At 42.0% G+C, this 23311-nt stretch overlaps 1 protein-coding gene across 3 annotated transcripts in view; it reads left to right on the top strand.

Moving 5' to 3' along the window:
* The first annotated feature begins 392 nt into the window (after nucleotides 1-392).
* LOC148443068 (uncharacterized) overlaps nucleotides 393-23311 on the top strand; it is a 31931-nt gene continuing 9012 nt past the window's right edge. Inside the window, exons 1-5 of one of the 3 annotated variants that reach the window (XM_088463287.1) lie at nucleotides 393-475; nucleotides 7333-7487; nucleotides 9880-10071; nucleotides 10328-10406; nucleotides 10526-10623. In XM_088463287.1, coding sequence (XP_088319413.1) covers nucleotides 7410-7487; nucleotides 9880-10071; nucleotides 10328-10406; nucleotides 10526-10623 — 447 coding nt within the window. In that variant the 5' untranslated portion in view covers nucleotides 393-475; nucleotides 7333-7409. Of the gene's footprint in view, nucleotides 476-505; nucleotides 583-7312; nucleotides 7488-9879; nucleotides 10072-10327; nucleotides 10407-10525; nucleotides 10624-23311 lie in introns of those variants that run through there. The other 2 variants (XM_088463288.1, XM_088463289.1) reach the window with 2 other exon arrangements.

A 23311-nucleotide genomic window follows, 5' to 3' on the forward strand; every position in this document is an offset into this window, starting at 1 on the left:
CCCCTCCAGGCCCCACACTCGCTGCATGTACCATATTATAGCTCTCCCTGTAGCTATGTATTACCGCAGCCCTGCACCCGGAATGCACTGCACACACCACTTCCGCCCTGTGCGTTCCACCTGACTTCCGTCTTGTGCGTTCCACCTGACTTCCGCCCTGTGCGTTCCACCCGATTTCCGCCCTTTGGTGTCAAGCCCACTTGCGCCCTGTGTTTTCCACCCGACATCCGCCCTGTGCGTTCCACCAGACTTCTGCTCTATGCGTTCCACCGATTTCCGCCCTAAGAGTTCCCCCTGACTTCCGCCCTGTGGTTTCCACCCGACATCCGCCCTGTGCGTTCCACCGACTTTCGCCTTGTGAGTTCCACCCGAATTCTGCCCTGTGCGTTCCACCAATCTCCTCCCTTTAGTAATTGCTTCCGGTAGACTGTGCTGTCCGGGAAGAAGCAGAGAGGAGACTTTGTTGTGTCTAATGGTGACTATTTTTATTATTATACAGGGGGAGCAGCCTGTGGTGTCCTGTTATTATTATACAGGGGAAGCAGCCTGTGGTATCCTGGTATTACTCTTATGCAGTAGCATGTGGGTGGTATTATTATTATACTGGGAGAGCAGCCTGTGGTGATCTGTTATTATTGTTATACAGGGGGAGAAGCCTGTGGGGTCCTGATATTATTGTACAGGGGGAGCATCCTGTGGTGTCCTGGTATTACCCTTATGCAGGGAGAGTAGCCTGTGGTGTCCTGTTATTATTATTATACAGGGGAGCAGCATGTGGTATCCTGTTATTATTATAATACAGGGAGAGCAGCCTGTGGTGTCCTGGTATTATTATTATACAGGGGAGCAGCATGTGGTATCCTGTTATTATTATAATACAGGGAGAGCAGCCTGTGGTATCCTGTTATTATTATACAGGGGAGCAGCATGTGGTGTCCTGTTATTATTATAATACAGGGAGAGCAGCCTGTGGTGTCCTGGTATTATTATACAGTAGTAGCAGCCTGTGGTATCCTGTTATTATTATTATACAGGGGGAGCAGCCTGTGGTATCCTGTTATTATTATACAGGGGGAGCAGCCTGTGGTATCATGTTATTATTATACAGGGGGAGCAGCCTGTGGTGTCCTGATATTATTATACAGGGGGAGCAGCCTGTGGTGTTCTGTTGTTATTATTATACAGGGGAAGCAGCCTGTGGTGTCCTGTTATTATTATTATACAGGGGGAGCAGCCTGTGGTGTTCTGTTGTTATTATTATACAGGGGGAGCAGCCTGTGGTGTTCTGTTGTTATTATTATACAGGGGGAGCAGCCTGTGGTGTTCTGTTGTTATTATTATACAGGGGGAGCAGCCTGTGGTGTCCTGTTGTTGTTATTATACAGGGGTAGCAGCCTGTGGTGTCCTGTTATTATTATACAGTGGGAGCAGCCTGTGGTGTCCTGTTATTATTATACAGGGGGAGCAGCCTGTGGTGTCCTGTTGTTGTTATTATACAGGGGGAGCAGCCTGTGGTGTCCTGTTATTATACAGTGGGAGCAGCCTGTGGTGTACTGTTGTTATTATTATACAGGGGGAGCAGCCTGTGGTGTCCTGTTATTATTATACAGTGGGAGCAGCCTGTGGTGTCCTGATATTATACAGGGGAAGCAGCCTGTGGTGTCCTAGTATTACTTTTATGCAGGGAGAGTAGCCTGTGGTGTCCTGTTATTATTATTATACAGGGGAAGCAGCCTGTGGTGTCCTGTTGTTATTATTATACAGGGGGAGCAGCCTGTGGTGTCCTGTTGTTATTATTATACAGGGGGAGCAACCTGTGGTGTCTTGTTATTATTATACAGGGGGAGTAGCGTGTGGTGTCCTGTTATTATCATACAGGAGGAGCAGCCTGTGGTGTCCTGTTATTATTATTATCATTCAGGAGGAGCAGCCTGTGGTGTCCCATTATGTTTATTATACAGGGGGAGCAGCCTGTGGTGTCCTGTTATTATTATTATACAGGGGGAGCAGCCTGTGATATCCTGTTATTATTATTTAAGGGGGAACAGTCTGTGGTGTCCTATTGTTGTTATTATTATACAGGGGGAGCAGCCTGTGGTGTCTTGTTATACAGTGGGAGCAGCCTGTGGTGTCCTGTTATTTTAATACAGGGGGAGCAGCCTGTGGTGTCCTATTATTATTATTATACAGAGCAGCTGCCTGTGGTGTCTTGTTATTATTATTATACAGGGGGAGCAGCCTGTGGTGTACTGTTATTATTATTATACAGGGGGAGCAGCCTGTGGTGTCCTGTTGTTATTATTATACAGGGGGGGCAGCCTGTGGTGTCCTGTTATTATTATACAGTGGGAGCAGCCTGTGGTGTCCTGTTGTTATTATTATACAGGGGTAGCAGCCTGTGGTGTCCTGTTATTATTATACAGTGGAAGCAGCCTCTGGTGTCCTGTTATTATTATACAGGGGGAGCAGCCTGTGGTGTCCTGTTATTATTATACAAGGGGAATAGTCTGTTTTGTCCTGTTATTACTCTTATGCAGGGAGAGTATTTTAATACAGGGTAAGCAGCCTGCGGTGATCTGTTATTATTGTTATACAGGGGGAGCAGCCACTGGTGTCCTGGTATTGTTAGTATATTGTTAGTATACAGGAGGAACAGCCTGTGGTGATCTGTTATTATTGTTATACAGGGTGAGCAGCCTTTGGTGTCCAGTTATCAGTATTACACAGGGTGAGCAGCCTGTGGTGTCCTATTATTATTTTCTTCTTCAGGGTCCATAGGGTCTGCAGGAACTACCTTGGGGTATGTAGTTGGAGTGATCAATTGCACCTAACAGATACAGCTTTGGAGCTCCCAGCATGCACTCCCTATATACCCCGCCCTCAGCCACAGGTTTTTTTGTTGGTGCGTGGGAAGACCAGTTGCACCTATTATACAGTGGGACTGCCTAGGCAGTCCCAGGCTTTTTTATTTTATGATTTACCTTAGTTTTTTGTAAATTCAGAGTTTAGCGGTACCAGCGCCGATAATGACTCAGTACCGCGATTCCTTCTACCTCCGCCGATGCCAAAACACCAGTACTGCCATACGCCCCGAGGTTCTCGGCGGGCCTCAGCGTGGCTTAGCTAGCAGCTTTTGCTGACGTCCGGACTGCAGTCGGATCACGGAGATGTCTGGTAAGCGATTCCTTACGGGGAATCGTGCGTGGCAGTCCTGGCCTCCGGTGTAGAGATGCATCAGACGCGGCTGCGGGTGAAGACTTCGTGTAACGTGTCCTCACTAAGGCGGCCGGGGCCATATCGTCTGTCGCCGGTGACGAGTTGTAAGACGCACTAGAGTGCACTAGTCAACGTGAGGTCAGCGTAGCCGGCCGTCAGATTCTCAGCCATGTGGAGATAGGCGCTGCCCCGGCCGGTCCCCCCCTTCAGACGCAAACTTCCGGGTACGGATTCCCGCATCTGGTTTACTATATCTGACCACCTCTTGCATTGAGGAGCTGTATACCTCTCCCTTGGGTCTGGTATATAGCGCTCTACATCTTACCCTAACCCCCTCGGGGCTGGTTAGTTGATACAGGGTCCATTTGCAATAGCAATTGTGCGTATTTATGCATTGTATGTGACTGTATGCTAGCTGCTGTATTTATACTGCCTGTTTTTTCAAACTGTCAGTTATACCTATCACTGTGTTTCTCCCCATCCCTCTGAGGAGGTGTGTGGGGTTTTTCATTGATAAAAGTCGCATTGCATTTATACTGTGCACCTTATACCGTTTACACATTTGTCAGGTCTAAAGGTAAAGGTGAGAAGGATGAACCGCCAGTGCTGTGGACATGTAAGTCCTGTTCGTCAGGCCTGTCTGAGCAGGATGTTATACAGGATGATATGTGTAGTAACTTTTGTAAACAGCCACCTGTCCTATCCGGTACACCTGCACCAGCACTAGAGTCAGCTGGCCTCAGTTGGGATCTGCTCTTTAGCCTTTTTGTATCACTGATTCCCTCTTCGTATGTTGAGTGTTTCTTGTGTACATTGTACTTTCTTGTCCACTGTCCATCTCTTGCCTAGGCTTGTTTACAAACTGAATGCCTGTGGCTGGGGGCGGGGTATATGTGGAGGACCAGTGCATGCTGGGAGCTTCAAAGCTGTAGCTGTTTGGTGCATTGGATTGCTCCAACTACATACCCAAAGGTAGTTCCTGTGGACCCTATGGACCTCGTAGAAAAACAGTTAACAAAGGTATATTATACCATACCTCTTATTATACAGGTGGAGGAGCCTGTGGTGTCCAGTTATTATTATTATACAGGGAGAGCGACCTGTAGTGTCCTGTTTTTATTATTCAGGAGGAGCAGCATGTGATGTCCAATTATTATACAGGGAGAGCTGCCTCTGGTGCCCTGTTATTATTATTATACAGGGGAGCAGCCTGTGGTGTCCTGTTAATATCATTATTATTATACATGTGAAGCAGCCTGTGGTATCCTGTTATTATTATACAGGGATAGCAGCCTGTGGTGTCCTGTTGTTGTTATTATTATACAGGGGGAACAAACTGTAATGTTTTGATATTATTATACAAAGAGAGCAGCCTGTGAGTCCTGTTATTATAATACAGCAGGAGCAGCCTGTGGTGTCCTGTTATTACAATAATGCAGCAGGAGCAGCCTGTGGTGTCCTGTTATTACTATAATACAGCGGGAGCAGCCTGTGGTGTTCTGTTATTATTATCATTATTATTATTATACAGGGGGAGCAGGCTGTGGTGTCCAGTTATTATTATTAGACAGGAGGAGCAGCAGCCTGTGGTGTCCTTAAATGTGTATTATAAACAGGGGGAGCTCCCTATTTTGTCCTGGTATTATTATGCAGGGGAGCAGCCTTTGGTGTATTATGCCACCTATTTTGTACTGTTATTATTATTAGACAGGAGCAGCCTGAGGCATCAATTTACTTTTATAATACAGGTCACTCAGTGTTTCATATCTGAGTCTGTTGCATGTGTATTTTTAGATGTTTTCTTATAACACTGCACATCAATGACAATGTTTCCGATGTGAAAATACAGTCAGGTGCATAAATATTGGGACATTGACAGAATTTTCATATTTTGGCCTCTATTCACCACCACAATGGCTTTGAAATGAAACAAACAAGATGTGCTTTACCTGCAGACTTTCAGATTTAATTTGAGGGTAATTACATCCAAATCAGGTGAACGGTGTAGGAATTACAACGGTTTCTATATGTGCCTCCCACTTTTTAAGAGGCCAAAAGTAATGGGACTATCAACTCAAAAGCTATTTCATGGACAGGTGTGGGCTAATCCCTCGTTATTTCATTATCAATTAAGCAGGTAAAAGGTCTGGAGTTGATTCTAGATGTGACATTTGCATTTGGAATCAGTTGCTGTCGAGAAAGAACGCACCGGAGAGCTCAGCAACATCAAAAGACCCGGAAGACCACGGAAAACAACTGTGGTGGATGACAGAAGAATTATTTCCCTTCACAAAAGTTGGCCAGATCAAGAACACTTTCTAGGAGGTAGGTGTAGTGTATATGTGTCAAAGTCAATAATCAAGAGAAGACTTCACAAGAGTAAATATAGAGGGTTCACCACAAGATGTAAATCATTGGTGAGCCACAAAAACAGGAAGACCAGATTAGAGTTTGCCAAACAACATCTAAAAAAGCTATTACTGTTCTTGAACAACATCCTATGGACAGATGAGACAAAGATCAACTTGTACCAGAGTGATGGGAACAGAAGAGTATGGAGAAGGAAAGGAACTGCTCATGATCCAAAACATACAACCTCATCAGTGAAGCATGGTGGTGGTAGTGTCATGACGTGGGCATGTATGGCTGCCAATGGAACTGGTTCCCTTGTATTTATTGATCATGTGACTGCTGACAAAAGCAGCAGAATGAATTCTGAAGTGTTTCGGGCAATATTATTTGCTCATATTCAGTCAAATGCTTCAGAACTCATTGCAGATGGACAATGACCCGAATTTTACTGCAAAAGCAACCAAAGAGTTTTTTCAGGCTAAAAAGTGGAATGTTATGCAATGGCCAAGTCAATCCCCTGACCTGAATCCGATTGAGCATGTATTTCACTTGATGAAGACAAAGCTGAAGGGAAAATGCCCCAAGAATAAGCAGGAACTGAAGACATTTGCAGTAGAGGCCTGGCAGAGCATCACCAGGGATGAAACCCAGCGTCTGGTGATGTCTATGCGTTCCAGACTTCAGGCTGTAATTGCCTGCAAAGGATTTGGAACAAAGTATTAAAAAGTGAAAGTTAGATTTAGAATTGTTTCGTTTGTCCCATTACTTTTGGCCCCTTAAAAAGTGGGAGGCACATATAGAGACCGTTGTAATTCCTACACCGTTCACCTGATTTGGATGTAATTACCCTCAAATTAAATCTGAAAGTCTGCAGTTAAAGCACATCTTGTTTGTTTCATTTCAAAGCCATTGTGGTGGTGAATAGAGGCCAAAATATGAACATTCTGTCAATGTCCCAATATTTATGCACCTGACTGTAGTTACTTCTAATTGATTTCAGCTTGCAAAGAATGAATATGACATTTAAAACTCTGTTAGCTCTCAATTCCGAGATATATCCCATTTATGATGATGTAGGGATATTCCTAGTGAAGTGGACAGAATGGAGAGAATTTTACCAGCAATCTGCATTCCGTGCAGAGGGGGCGGAGCCTAATAACCCAATTAAATGAATCAGTTATTTGTCCCCCTCCCCTATTCAAATATATGTGATTCACGGGATTACCCACACAAGATAACTGTGGTGCACTGAGTGACAAGCATAGTGAGCGATTCCACCAAGACATTTCAGCAATGGAACAAAGATATCAGGGTAGGTGATCACTACTGATGGACAGTGACAAGAGATGCCCCAGAAGAGGAGTACAAGCGACAAGCAAAGAGAAAGCACCCCCATGACTAGGCCACTATATTACATAGTACCTTCCTATGCTGTATGTTTGTTTTGTATGCTGTATGTTTGTTTTGTATGCTGTATGTTTGTTTCATTTTGTGTTCTTATTTGTGATTGATTGAATTAAAACAACTGTTATTTATTTGCTATCAAGAAAATGTCAGATTATTTTAAAATAGTTTTTCACTATGACTATATTACTAATGTACATACAGTATAGTGCAAGTAGTGTCGCTCAACAGAGCTAGTAAAAACATTTTGAAATCATTTTAGTTTTTCTTGACCTCAAATTAGTAATGTATGACTATTTTTAGAAAGGAAATAAATTAAAAGTATTAATTTGTTGTACAGTGTAATTATTATATTCCTAGACAACTGACCAGTGAGTAACGGAAGCATATGTACTAGAACTCTTCCAAAGATAAGACGCATCATCGATTCCCAGAGGATGGACAAGGACAGGAGTCGCATGACTGAGAGGATACTAAACCTCACCCTGGAGATCATCGGCCTGCTGACTGGGGAGGTAAGAGTGTCTGAGGATGTCACACTGACATCACTTATATCTATAGTAATAATACAGGGACATGACTGGGGAGGTGAGGGGATCTGGGAGTGTCACAGTGACATCACTTATATCTATAGTAATAATACAGGGACATGACTGGGGAGGTGAGGGGATCTGGGGGTGTCACAGTGACATCACTTATATCTATAGTAATAATACAGGGACATGACTGGGGAGGTGAGGGGATCTGGGAGTGTCACAGTGACATCACTTATATCTATAGTAATAATACAGGGACATGACTGGGGAGGTGAGGGGATCTGGGAGTGTCACAGTGACATCACTTATATCTATAGTAATAATACAGGGACATGACTGGGGAGGTGAGGGGATCTGGGAGTGTCACAGTGACATCACTTACATCTATAGTAATAATACAGGGACATGACTGGGGAGGTGAGAGGGATCTGGGAGTGTCACAGTGACATCACTTACATCTATAGTAATAATACAGGGACATGACTGGGGAGGTGAGGGGATCTGGGAGTGTCACAGTGACATCACTTATATCTATAGTAATAATACAGGGACATGACTGAGGAGGTGAGGGGATCTGGGAGTGTCACAGTGACATCACTTATATCTATAGTAATAATACAGGGACATGACTGGGGAGGTGAGGGGATCTGGGAGTGTCACAGTGACATCACTTATACCTATAGTAATAATACAGGGACATGACTGGGGAGGTGAGGGGATCTGGGAGTGTCACAGTGACATCACTTACATCTATAGTAATAATACAGGGACATGACTGGGGAGGTGAGAGGGATCTGGGAGTGTCACAGTGACATCACTTACATCTATAGTAATAATACAGGGACATGACTGGGGAGGTGAGAGGGATCTGGGAGTGTCACAGTGACATCACTTATATCTATAGTAATAATACAGGGACATGACTGAGGAGGTGAAGGGATCTGGGAGTGTCACAGTGACATCACTTATATCTATAGTAATAATACAGGGACATGACTGGGGAGTTGAGGGGATCTGGGAGTGTCACAGTGACCACTTATAGCTATAGTAATAATACAGGGACATGACTGGGGAGGTGAGAGGGATCTGGGAGTGTCACAGTGACATCACTTATAGCTATAGTAATAATACAGGGACATGACTGGGGAGGTGAGGGGATCTGGGAGTGTCACAGTGACATCACTTATATCTATAGTAATAATACAGGGACATGACTGAGGAGGTGAGGGGATCTGGGAGTGTCACAGTGACATCACTTATATCTATAGTAATAATACAGGGACATGACTGGGGAGTTGAGGGGATCTGGGAGTGTCATAGTGACCACTTATATCTATAGTAATAATACAGGGACATGACTGGGGAGGTGAGGGGATCTGGGAGTGTCACAGTGACATCACTTATATCTATAGTAATAATACAGGGACATGACTGAGGAGGTGAGGGGATCTGGGAGTGTCACAGTGACATCACTTATATCTATAGTAATAATACAGGGACATGACTGGGGAGGTGAGGGGATCTGGGAGTGTCACAGTGACATCACTTATATCTATAGTAATAATACAGGGACATGACTGGGGAGGTGAGGGGATCTGGGAGTGTCACAGTGACATCACTTACATCTATAGTAATAATACAGGGACATGACTGGGGAGGTGAGAGGGATCTGGGAGTGTCACAGTGACATCACTTACATCTATAGTAATAATACAGGGACATGACTGGGGAGGTGAGGGGATCTGGGAGTGTCACAGTGACATCACTTATATCTATAGTAATAATACAGGGACATGACTGGGGAGGTGAGAGGATCTGGGAGTGTCACAGTGACATCACTTATATCTATAGTAATAATACAGGGACATGACTGGGGAGGTGAGGGGATCTGGGAGTGTCACAGTGACATCACTTATATCTATAGTAATAATACAGGGACATGACTGGGGAGGTGAGGGGATCTGGGAGTGTCACAGTGACATCACTTACATCTATAGTAATAATACAGGGACATGACTGGGGAGGTGAGGGGATCTGGGAGTGTCACAGTGACATCACTTACATCTATAGTAATAATACAGGGACATGACTGGGTAGGTGACGGGATCTGGGAGTGTCACAGTGACATCACTTACATCTATAGTAATAATACAGGGACATGACTGGGGAGGTGAGGGGATCTGGGAGTGTCACAGTGACATCACTTATATCTATAGTAATAATACAGGGACATGACTGGGGAGGTGAGGGGATCTGGGAGTGTCACAGTGACATCACTTATATCTATAGTAATAATACAGGGACATGACTGGGGAGGTGAGGGGGCCTGGGAATGTATGCAGTAATATTTGATGTTTCCCCCAATACACAGGATTTTGTACTAGTGAAGAGAACATCCAGTGAGTGTGAGACACCCAGCAGCCATCTCCGTGTGTCAGGAGGACTGAGCAAGACCCAGTGCCCCATCACGGTGCCTCCACCTCAGTCACTGATGCATGAGAGACACAATGACCAGAAGATCCTGGAACTCACCAACAAGATCATTCAGCTTCTGACTGGAGAGGTGACTGCTGGGAATAGGACATTATACAGTAACACCAGGGGATGTGTCTGGGTGATGACTGGAGAGGTGACTGCTGGGAATGGGACATTATACAGTAACACCAGGGGATGTGTCTGGGTGATGACTGGAGAGGTGACTGCTGGGAATGGGACATTATACAGTAACACCAGGGGATGTGTCTGGGTGATGACTGGATCATTGTGTGTGTCAGGTTCCTATAAGGTGTCAGGATGTCACTGTCTATGTCTCCATGCAGGAGGGGGAGTATATAGAGGAACACAGTGGTCTGTACAAGGACGTGATGATGGAGAATCACCGGCCCCTCACATCACTGGGTAAGAGGAGACTGTCATTTATTATACAGGGGAGAGCAGGTATGGGGGCCCCCTATATACACACATCATCTGATAATCACATATATACAATGTTCTCAGTCACTGTGTGTCTCCTACAGATGGACCCAGTAACAGAAATACCCCAGAGAGATGTCCCCGTCCTCTTTATTCCCAGGACTGTACAGAGGAGAATCACAGGATCCCACAGGAGCATCAGGTAGGTGGGATTTAGGGTCTTGCCAATATTCTAAAGGGACTGTCACTATGGGTCTAATTCTTAGGTGATAGTAAAGCAGAAAAGAACCAGTAACTGTGCCCCTTTGCAATGCCATGTTCCCCTGCAGGTTGAACAGTGTCCCCTAGTGGATGAAGGAGAAAGACGCAGTTTCTTTTCAATTTCCCTTCTTCCCCAGAACAAACTATGTACTGCATACACACTGTACAATCCTTCAAACAACCAACTGATATATATTGCATCGTTTGGTCGTTTAATCATTTTCACACTAGACCACAGGTTCTCATACTCGGTCCTCAGGACCCCAAACAGTTCATGTTTTCCAAGTCTCCTCACAGAATCACAAGTGAAATAATTAGCTCCACCTGTGGACCTTTTAAAATGTGTCAGTGAGTAATGAATACACCTGTGCACCTGCTGGGTGACCTGGAACATGTGACCTGTGTGTGGTCCTGAGGGCCGAGTTTGAGAACCACTGCACTAGACAATTTGCACAAAATCGTTAACGATATCTTCAGATCTGAAGAATTGATGTACGACGTACGGGAGGGCGCAATAGTGCGTTCACACTGGATGATGTAGACGATTTCTAGTTCCGTTTCGTCTAAAATCGTCAAATTGTCCAATTTATCGTCTCGTGTGTACCCAGCTTTAGTCTGCGCAGAGGGATTTAGTTTTGGGGTCGGGATGTCCAAACTCAAGTCTAGATTGCTGTGTAAAAATAAAGGTGCCCAGTATTTACCCTGCATGCAAAAAAATAAATGTATTTGCCCACCTTGCAGTGCAGTATGGTTTGTCCAGTTGCAAAGTTACTTGATGTTAGTTTGCTTTACTCCCAGCTCAGAATCAGGCCTAAATAATGTGTAGAGGAGCTGTGTGTCTATTACACTGATATTATACTGTTACATCCCATGTGTGTCTATTACACTGATATTATACTGTTACATCCCATGTGTGTCTATTACACCGATATTATACTGTTACATCCCATGTGTCTCTATTACACCGATATTATACTGTTACATCCCATGTGTGTCTATTACACCGATATTATACTGTTACATCCCATGTGTGTCTATTACACCGATATTATAGTGTTACATCCCATGTGTCTCTATTACACCGATATTATACTGTTACATCCCATGTGTGTCTATTACACCGATATTATACTGTTACATCCCATGTGTGTCTATTACACCGATATTATACTGTTACATCCCATGTGTCTCTAGTACACCGATATTATACTGTTACATCCCATGTGTCTCTATTACACTGATATTATACTGTTACATCCCATGTGTGTCTATCACACTGATATTACACTGTTACATCCCATGTGTGTCTATTACACTGATATTACACTGTTACATCCCATGTGTGTCTATTACACTGATATTATACTGTTACATCCCATGTGTGTCTATCACACTGATATTACACTGTTACATCCCATGTGTGTCTATCACACTGATGTTATACTGTTACATCCCATGTGTGTCTATTACACTGATATTATACTGTTACATCCCATGTGTGTCTATCACACTGATATTATACTGTTACATCCCATGTGTGTCTATCACACTGATATTATACTGTTACATCCCATGTATGTCTATTACACTGATATTGTACTGTTACATCCCATGTGTGTCTATTACACTGATATTGTACTGTTACATCCCATATGTGTCTATCACACTGATATTACACTGTTACATCCCATGTGTGTCTATCACACTGATATTATACTGTTACATCCCATGTGTGTCTATCACACTGATATTATACTGTTACATCCCATGTGTGTCTATTACACTGATATTATACTGTTACATCCCATGTGTGTCTATCACACTGATATTATACTGTTACATCCCATGTGTGTCTATCACACTGATATTATACTGTTACATCCCATGTGTGTCTATCACACTGATATTATACTGTTACATCCCATGTGTGTCTATTACACTGATATTACACTGTTACATCCCATGTGTCTCTATTACACTGATATTATACTGTTACATCCCATGTGTGTCTATTACACTGATATATCCCATGTGTGTCTATTGCACTGATATTATACTGTTACATCCCATGTGTGTCTATTACACTGATATTTTACAGTTACATCCCATGTGTGTCTATCACACTGATATTACACTGTTACATCCCATGTGTGTCTCTTACACTGATATTATACTGTTACATCCCATGTGTGTCTATCACACTGCTATTACACTGTTACATCCCATGTGTGTCTCTTACACTGATATTATACTGTTACATCCCATGTGTGTCTATCACACTGATATTATACTGTTACATCCCATGTGTGTCTATTACACTGATATTATACTGTTACATCCCATGTGTGTCTATCACACTGATATTACACTGTTACATCCCATGTGTCTCTATTACACTGATATTATACTGTTACATCCCATGTGTGTCTATTACACTGATATTATACTGTTACATCCCATGTGTGTCTATCACACTGATATTACACTGTTACATCCCATGTGTCTCTATTACACTGATATTTTACTGTTACATCCCATGTGTGTCTATCACACTGATATTACACTTACATCCCATGTGTGTCTCTTACACTGATATTATACTGTTACATCCCATGTGTGTCTATCACACTGATATTACACTGTTACATCCCATGTGTGTCTATCACACTGATGTTATACTGTTACATCCCATGTGTGTCTATTACACTGATATTATACTGTTACATCCCATGTGTGTCTATCACACTGATATTATACTGTTACATCCCATGTGTGTCTATCACACTGCTATTACACTGTTACATCCCATGTGTGTCTAAAACACTGATATTATACTGTTACATCCCATCTGTGTCTATTACACTGATATTACACTGTTACATCCCATGTGTGTCTGTTACACTGATATTACACTGTTACATCCCATGTGTGTCTATCACACTGATATTATACTGTTACATCCCATGTGTGTCTATCACACTGATATTACACTGTTACATCCCATGTGTGTCTATCACACTGATATTACACTGTTACATCCCATGTGTGTCTGTTACACTGATATTACACTGTTACATCCCATGTGTGTCTATCACACTGATATTACACTGTTACATCCCATGTGTGTCTATCACACTGATATTACACTGTTACATCCCATGTGTGTCTATCACACTGATGTTATACTGTTACATCCCATGTGTGTCTATTACACTGATATTATACTGTTACATCCCATGTGTGTCTATCACACTGATATTATACTGTTACATCCCATGTGTGCCTATCACACTGCTATTACACTGTTACATCCCATGTGTGTCTAAAACACTGATATTATACTGTTACATCCCATCTGTGTCTATTACACTGATATTACACTGTTACATCCCATGTGTGTCTGTTACACTGATATTACACTGTTACATCCCATGTGTGTCTATCACACTGATATTATACTGTTACATCCCATGTGTGTCTATCACACTGATATTACACTGTTACATCCCATGTGTGTCTATCACACTGATATTACACTGTTACATCCCATGTGTGTCTGTTACACTGATATTACACTGTTACATCCCATGTGTGTCTATCACACTGATATTACACTGTTACATCCCATGTGTGTCTATCACACTGATATTACACTGTTACATCCCATGTGTGTCTATCACACTGATATTACACTGTTACATCCCATGTGTGTCTATCACACTGATATTACACTGTTACATCCCATGTGTGTCTATCACACTGATATTACACTGTTACATCCCATGTGTGTCTATTACACTGATATTATACTGTTACATCCCATGTGTGTCTATTACACTGATATATCCCATGTGTGTCTATCACACTGATATTACACTGTTACATCCCATGTGTGTCTATCACACTGATATTACACTGTTACATCCCATGTGTGTCTATCACACTGATATTACACTGTTACATCCCATGTGTGTCTGTTACACTGATATTACACTGTTACATCCCATGTGTGTCTATCACACTGATATTACACTGTTACATCCCATGTGTGTCTATCACACTGATATTATACTGTTACATCCCATGTGTGTCTATCACACTGATATTACACTGTTACATCCCATGTGTGTCTATCACACTGATATTACACTGTTACATCCCATGTGTGTCTATCACACTGATATTATACTGTTACATCCCATGTGTGTCTATTACACTGATATTATACTGTTACATCCCATGTGTGTCTATCACACTGATATTACACTGTTACATCCCATGTGTCTCTATTACACTGATATTTTACTGTTACATCCCATGTGTGTCTATCACACTGATATTACACTTACATCCCATGTGTGTCTATCACACTGCTATTACACTGTTACATCCCATGTGTGTCTAAAACACTGATATTATACTGTTACATCCCATCTGTGTCTATTACACTGATATTACACTGTTACATCCCATGTGTGTCTGTTACACTGATATTACACTGTTACATCCCATGTGTGTCTATCACACTGATATTATACTGTTACATCCCATGTGTGTCTATCACACTGATATTACACTGTTACATCCCATGTGTGTCTATCACACTGATATTACACTGTTACATCCCATGTGTGTCTGTTACACTGATATTACACTGTTACATCCCATGTGTGTCTATCACACTGATATTACACTGTTACATCCCATGTGTGTCTATCACACTGATATTACACTGTTACATCCCATGTGTGTCTATCACACTGATATTACACTGTTACATCCCATGTGTGTCTATCACACTGATATTACACTGTTACATCCCATGTGTGTCTATCACACTGATATTACACTGTTACATCCCATGTGTGTCTATTACACTGATATTATACTGTTACATCCCATGTGTGTCTATTACACTGATATATCCCATGTGTGTCTATCACACTGATATTACACTGTTACATCCCATGTGTGTCTATCACACTGATATTACACTGTTACATCCCATGTGTGTCTATCACACTGATATTACACTGTTACATCCCATGTGTGTCTGTTACACTGATATTACACTGTTACATCCCATGTGTGTCTATCACACTGATATTACACTGTTACATCCCATGTGTGTCTATCACACTGATATTATACTGTTACATCCCATGTGTGTCTATCACACTGATATTACACTGTTACATCCCATGTGTGTCTATCACACTGATATTACACTGTTACATCCCATGTGTGTCTATCACACTGATATTATACTGTTACATCCCATGTGTGTCTATTACACTGATATTATACTGTTACATCCCATGTGTGTCTATCACACTGATATTACACTGTTACATCCCATGTGTCTCTATTACACTGATATTTTACTGTTACATCCCATGTGTGTCTATCACACTGATATTACACTTACATCCCATGTGTGTCTCTTACACTGATATTATACTGTTACATCCCATGTGTGTCTATCACACTGATATTACACTGTTACATCCCATGTGTGTCTATCACACTGATGTTATACTGTTACATCCCATGTGTGTCTATTACACTGATATTATACTGTTACATCCCATGTGTGTCTATCACACTGATATTATACTGTTACATCCCATGTGTGTCTATCACACTGCTATTACACTGTTACATCCCATGTGTGTCTAAAACACTGATATTATACTGTTACATCCCATCTGTGTCTATTACACTGATATTACACTGTTACATCCCATGTGTGTCTGTTACACTGATATTACACTGTTACATCCCATGTGTGTCTATCACACTGATATTATACTGTTACATCCCATGTGTGTCTATCACACTGATATTACACTGTTACATCCCATGTGTGTCTATCACACTGATATTACACTGTTACATCCCATGTGTGTCTGTTACACTGATATTACACTGTTACATCCCATGTGTGTCTATCACACTGATATTACACTGTTACATCCCATGTGTGTCTATCACACTGATATTACACTGTTACATCCCATGTGTGTCTATCACACTGATGTTATACTGTTACATCCCATGTGTGTCTATTACACTGATATTATACTGTTACATCCCATGTGTGTCTATCACACTGATATTATACTGTTACATCCCATGTGTGTCTATCACACTGCTATTACACTGTTACATCCCATGTGTGTCTAAAACACTGATATTATACTGTTACATCCCATCTGTGTCTATTACACTGATATTACACTGTTACATCCCATGTGTGTCTGTTACACTGATATTACACTGTTACATCCCATGTGTGTCTATCACACTGATATTATACTGTTACATCCCATGTGTGTCTATCACACTGATATTACACTGTTACATCCCATGTGTGTCTATCACACTGATATTACACTGTTACATCCCATGTGTGTCTGTTACACTGATATTACACTGTTACATCCCATGTGTGTCTATCACACTGATATTACACTGTTACATCCCATGTGTGTCTATCACACTGATATTACACTGTTACATCCCATGTGTGTCTATCACACTGATATTACACTGTTACATCCCATGTGTGTCTATCACACTGATATTACACTGTTACATCCCATGTGTGTCTATCACACTGATATTACACTGTTACATCCCATGTGTGTCTATTACACTGATATTATACTGTTACATCCCATGTGTGTCTATTACACTGATATATCCCATGTGTGTCTATCACACTGATATTACACTGTTACATCCCATGTGTGTCTATCACACTGATATTACACTGTTACATCCCATGTGTGTCTATCACACTGATATTACACTGTTACATCCCATGTGTGTCTGTTACACTGATATTACACTGTTACATCCCATGTGTGTCTATCACACTGATATTACACTGTTACATCCCATGTGTGTCTATCACACTGATATTATACTGTTACATCCCATGTGTGTCTATCACACTGATATTACACTGTTACATCCCATGTGTGTCTATCACACTGATATTACACTGTTACATCCCATGTGTGTCTATCACACTGATATTATACTGTTACATCCCATGTGTGTCTATTACACTGATATTATACTGTTACATCCCATGTGTGTCTATCACACTGATATTACACTGTTACATCCCATGTGTGTCTATTGCACTGATATTATACTGTTACATCCCATGTGTGTCTGTTACACTGATATTATACTGTTACATCCCATGTGTGTCTATCACACTGATATTACACTGTTACATCCCATGTGTGTCTATTACACTGATATTACACTGTTACATCCCATGTGTGTCTATCACACTGATATTACACTGTTACATCCCATGTGTGTCTATCACACCGATATTATACTGTTACATCCCATCTGTGTCTATTACACCGATATTATACTGTTACATCCCATGTGTGTCTATCACACTGATATTACACTGTTACATCCCATGTGTGTCTATTGCACTGATATTATACTGTTACATCCCATGTGTGTCTATTACACTGATATTATACTGTTACATCCCATGTGTGTCTATCACACTGATATTACACTGTTACATCCCATGTGTGTCTATCACACTGATATTACACTGTTACATCCCATGTGTGTCTATTACACTGATATTATACTGTTACATCCCATGTGTGTCTATTACACTGATATTACACTGTTACATCCCATGTGTGTCTATTACACTGATATTACACTGTTACATCCCATGTGTGTCTATTGCACTGATATTATACTGTTACATCCCATGTGTGTCTATCACACTGATATTACACTGTTACATCCCATGTGTGTCTATTACACTGATATTACACTGTTACATCCCATGTGTGTCTGTTACACTGATATTATACTGTTACATCCCATGTGTGTCTATCACACTGATATTACACTGTTACATCCCATGTGTGTCTATCACACTGATATTACACTGTTACATCCCATGTGTGTCTATCACACTGATATTACACTGTTACATCCCATGTGTGTCTATCACACTGATATTACACTGTTACATCCCATGTGTGTCTATCACACTGATATTACACTGTTACATCCCATGTGTGTCTATCACACTGATATTACACTGTTACATCCCATGTGTGTCTATTACACTGATATTACACTGTTACATCCCATGTGTGTCTGTTACACTGATATTATACTGTTACATCCCATGTGTGTCTATTGCACTGATATTATACTGTTACATCCCATGTGTGTCTATCACACTGATATTATACTGTTACATCCCATGTGTGTCTATCACACTGATATTATACTGTTACATCCCATGTGTCTCTATTACACTGATATTACACTGTTACATCCCATGTGTGTCTATCACACTGATATTACACTGTTACATCCCATGTGTGTCTATCACACTGATATTATACTGTTACATCCCATGTGTCTCTATTACACTGATATTACACTGTTACATCCCATGTGTGTCTATTACACTGATATTACACTGTTACATCCCATGTGTCTCTATTGCACTGATATTATACTGTTACATCCCATGTGTGTCTATTACACTGATATTACACTGTTACATCCCATGTGTGTCTATCACACTGATATTATACTGTTACATCCCATGTGTGTCTATTACACTGATATTACACTGTTACATCCCATGTGTCTCTATTGCACTGATATTATACTGTTACATCCCATGTGTGTCTGTTACACTGATATTATACTGTTACATCCCATGTGTGTCTATTACACTGATATTACACTGTTACATCCCATGTGTGTCTATTACACTGATATTACACTGTTACATCCCATGTGTGTCTATTACACTGATATTACACTGTTACATCCCATGTGTGTCTATTACACTGATATTACACTGTTACATCCCATGTGTGTCTGTTACACTGATATTATACTGTTACATCCCATGTGTGTCTATTACACTGATATTACACTGTTACATCCCATGTGTGTCTATCACACTGATATTGTACTGTTACATCCCATGTATGTCTATTACACTGATATTATACTGTTACATCCCATGTGTCTCTATTACACTGATATATCCCATGTGTGTCTATTGCACTGATATTATACTGTTACATCCCATGTGTGTCTATCACACTGATATTATACTGTTACATCCCATCTGTGTCTATCACACTGATATTACACTGTTACATCCCATGTGTGTCTATCACACTGATATTACACTGTTACATCCCATGTGTGTCTATCACACTGATATTATACTGTTACATGCCAAGTAATGACATTATGTGATGCACCAACATTAAACTGGAATTGTAGTCTTCATTCTAGCACCCTGCACAACCCGTGCAGTTCCCCTATCCTGCCAGGGGTGTCGCTCTCTGCTCTGTTGCTTCTAGCATACTCATCTGATGCAACAAACTGCTGATATACAGACCAGTGTGTGCTAGAAGCACCAGAGCAGAGAGTGACACCCCAGGCAGCAATTTGGAACTGCACGGATTGTGACAGGTACAGGGTGAACACTAGAATTGCGCGGCGAAGCTCTTAATGGTCTTCCTACTAGGCTGAGACAAGTTCCCTATTTCCAGTAGAGAGTTAGGGGTCTATTTACTAAGCAGTGTTAGGAGACAGAGTGAAAAGTGATAAGGTGCCAGCCAATCATCTCCCAACTGCCATCTCACAGGCTGTGTTTGAAAAATGACAGTTAGGAGCTGATTGGCTGGCACCTTATCACTTTTCATTCTGTCTCCTAACACTGCTTAGTAACTAGACCCCTAACTCTCTTCTGAAAATAGGGAACTTGTCTCAGCCTAGAAGGAAGACCATCAAGAACTGGCTATGAATCCTTTTTTCTTCCAACAGTGTGACCACATAGATGTGGCTACCTAAGCTAACTGGTCAGCTTATACCAATGATCAATGCTAAATTGTTACACTGTTACTACATGCAGATACTAAATACAGTCACATCTATATACAAGAAAGACATTCACTAAACCCTCCAAAAATAAAAATAGTTCATTTCAACTGAATTTACATCGATGGTGCACTTTCCAATGTTGTTATGTTGCCTAGGCCAGAAATCTGAGTTACTTGATATTAAATAGCAAGCTCAGAATCTGGCGGACTGTTTGTTTTGCAGATACTAGTTTTCCCTGTCCTGAATGGGAACAGTGGCAATTGTCTGTTTACACTCAGCCTTAGTTATTGTTTTTATCTTGAGGCTGAAATCTATTGTAGTTCAACATTTGCTAGGTTCTGACTCTTTCCCTTTATACCGCTCAGTCCCAGCCTTCTCGGAGAACTACGGCTGATAGATGTGTGACTGACCGGCAATCTCTGTCTTTAAACAATACGCTGACCTTTTATCCCCCAGTTGCTGTTCTGAGCTTCCCAATTATTAATGGGGAGTCTTGTGTGTCTCTAAAGCTGGGTACACATTTAACGATTTGCAATCAATCCGATATCATTAACGATTTCCCTTGAACTCCCCGGAACTCCTGGACTAACGATATACTGTAGCGTACTGCTGAACGCAAATTCCTGATTGACAGGTAGAGTAATTTAAGGGGCGATGCGGGTGCGGCCGGCGTTCCTGGAAACGGGGCAAGTCCACCCTGTTTTCCACGAGTGGCCAGCCCAGGGACTGCATGAACGTACACAGGGCCTGATTCAGAGCCGGACACTATTTGCGCTCGCTCGTTCAGAAAAAGGGGCCGGCTATTTAAATTGAGCGCTCGCTCTTTGCGGTCTGTTGGCGCCTCTATGTCTGAGCATGCGAATGTAACATGCGCTCGCTATTTTGTAAAGACGCCCCCTGGCCGCTCGCATCCTACGTCATCTCCGCTATTCATTTTATTAATCGGGTACATTGAAAGGCGTCTGAACTGCTCACAGTGTTTGTGGTTGGATTTTCCTACCGCAATCATGCAAACAGTTCAGGCTAAGAAACAACCAAGTGACGTGGTCGATGACGCTGCTTTGTTAATTATGCTCACCCTTAAAACGCCCGTTTTGACCGTTTGTCACGCCTGCGTTCGGATCTCCACTCCCCGTTTTCAAGCACCTTCCCCTGTTACCACCCACAAACGCCTCATCCTGTCACTCAAATTAGCAGGCACTCGCAATTTTGAGAACAGACGTTTTCCGACCGCACTGACTGGTTGGCGCATGCGCATTACGACCCATGCGCAGATGTGCGAACATCGCTCGGAGCGAACGAGCAGCCGCTTACGAGCGGCTCTGAATCAGGCCCTCAGTCTGCTGGGCTCGCAAGCTGACCACCCTGAGTAAGCTGAGACTTACTCAGCTGGGCGGCCGCCCAGAGACATCCACCATCGTGACCATCGACCACCGATGGTGGCGATGTGGCGATGGTGATCCCAGCCTGCAACCTCCATCGCAGTGCTGGGATCGCAAATGCAGCAGAGGGTGTCATACATCTCCTTTTGCATTTGCATTATTGCAAGGATCGCAATTGCAAAGCTGCCTGTGTGCATAAATCATATATCTATAGCCTGCGTGCAGCTTTGCAATTGCGATCCTTGCCGAATTCTAGATCGTTAACGAAAATTCGTTTGCGGTCCAAAACCCCTGATGACTATCTTTAAATATTTCTTGAAACTTTAAATAGGAGGCTGTACTATGAAACACAGATGCATGCACAGATCAGTGAGATCCATGCATGCATCTGTGTAAAAAGTGTAAAATTTAAAAAAAATTACAAATTACGTGGGTTTCCCCCCTTAAAAGCACAACCAGCCTGGACAGATCATGAGCCGTACAAAAGACGTATGAGAAACCAGCACTGGGCTCAACGAGCGGTACTGGTTTGTAAATACAGGGGACAAAATGATTAGGGATCCCCTGTATTTTCCATAACCAGCATCGGACTCTTTCTAGCAGGGGGTGTAATGCCACATCCAGGGGAACCCTTTCACCTTTAGTAACCTAGTCAATGGTGGGAACAGTTTATTGGCTGTGAGAGGCAGAAGCTCACCTCACTCAGCCAATGAATGCTCAGCACCGGGATTTCTATAGAGAAATGCTGTGGCTCATGAAAAGTCCGAGGCTGGTTGTGCCGATCTCTAATCTGTAGGAGGCTGTGCCGTGTTGTAGTAGATTGCTACAGATTTGTTCCTTATGGTCTGCAAGCACTGGTTAAGCCCCTCTGATAGCGGTCAGTGCTGGTCTCATATTATACCCTGCAGTCAGATGCCGGTCAGTTTCCCGCTGACTGCGCGCATTGCTGTAACTTGACAACTGCCCCCTGCATGCACAGCGCAGGCAGGACTCCCCCATTTCTGTCAGAGATGGAAGAGTCCCTGAAACGAGCCCCAGTAAGTCATCACACTCCCAGCTGGATATATACCAACCTCCCCTCTGCAACGGGGTTCACATACATGTATAAAAGTACTAGCAATACGTGTGTATATGTGTATATATATATATATATATATATATATATATAGATATATAGACAGTCAGGTCCATAAATATTGGGACATTGACAGAATTTTCATATTTTGACCTCTATTCACCACCACAATGGTTTTGAAATGAAACAAACAAGATGTGATTTAACTGCAGACTTTCAGATTTAATTTGAGGGTAATTACATCCAAATCA

This window comes from Taudactylus pleione, unplaced genomic scaffold (genome assembly GCF_031769625.1).
Source record: "Taudactylus pleione unplaced genomic scaffold, aTauple2 ptg001337l, whole genome shotgun sequence".
Lineage (NCBI taxonomy): Eukaryota > Metazoa > Chordata > Amphibia > Anura > Myobatrachidae > Taudactylus > Taudactylus pleione.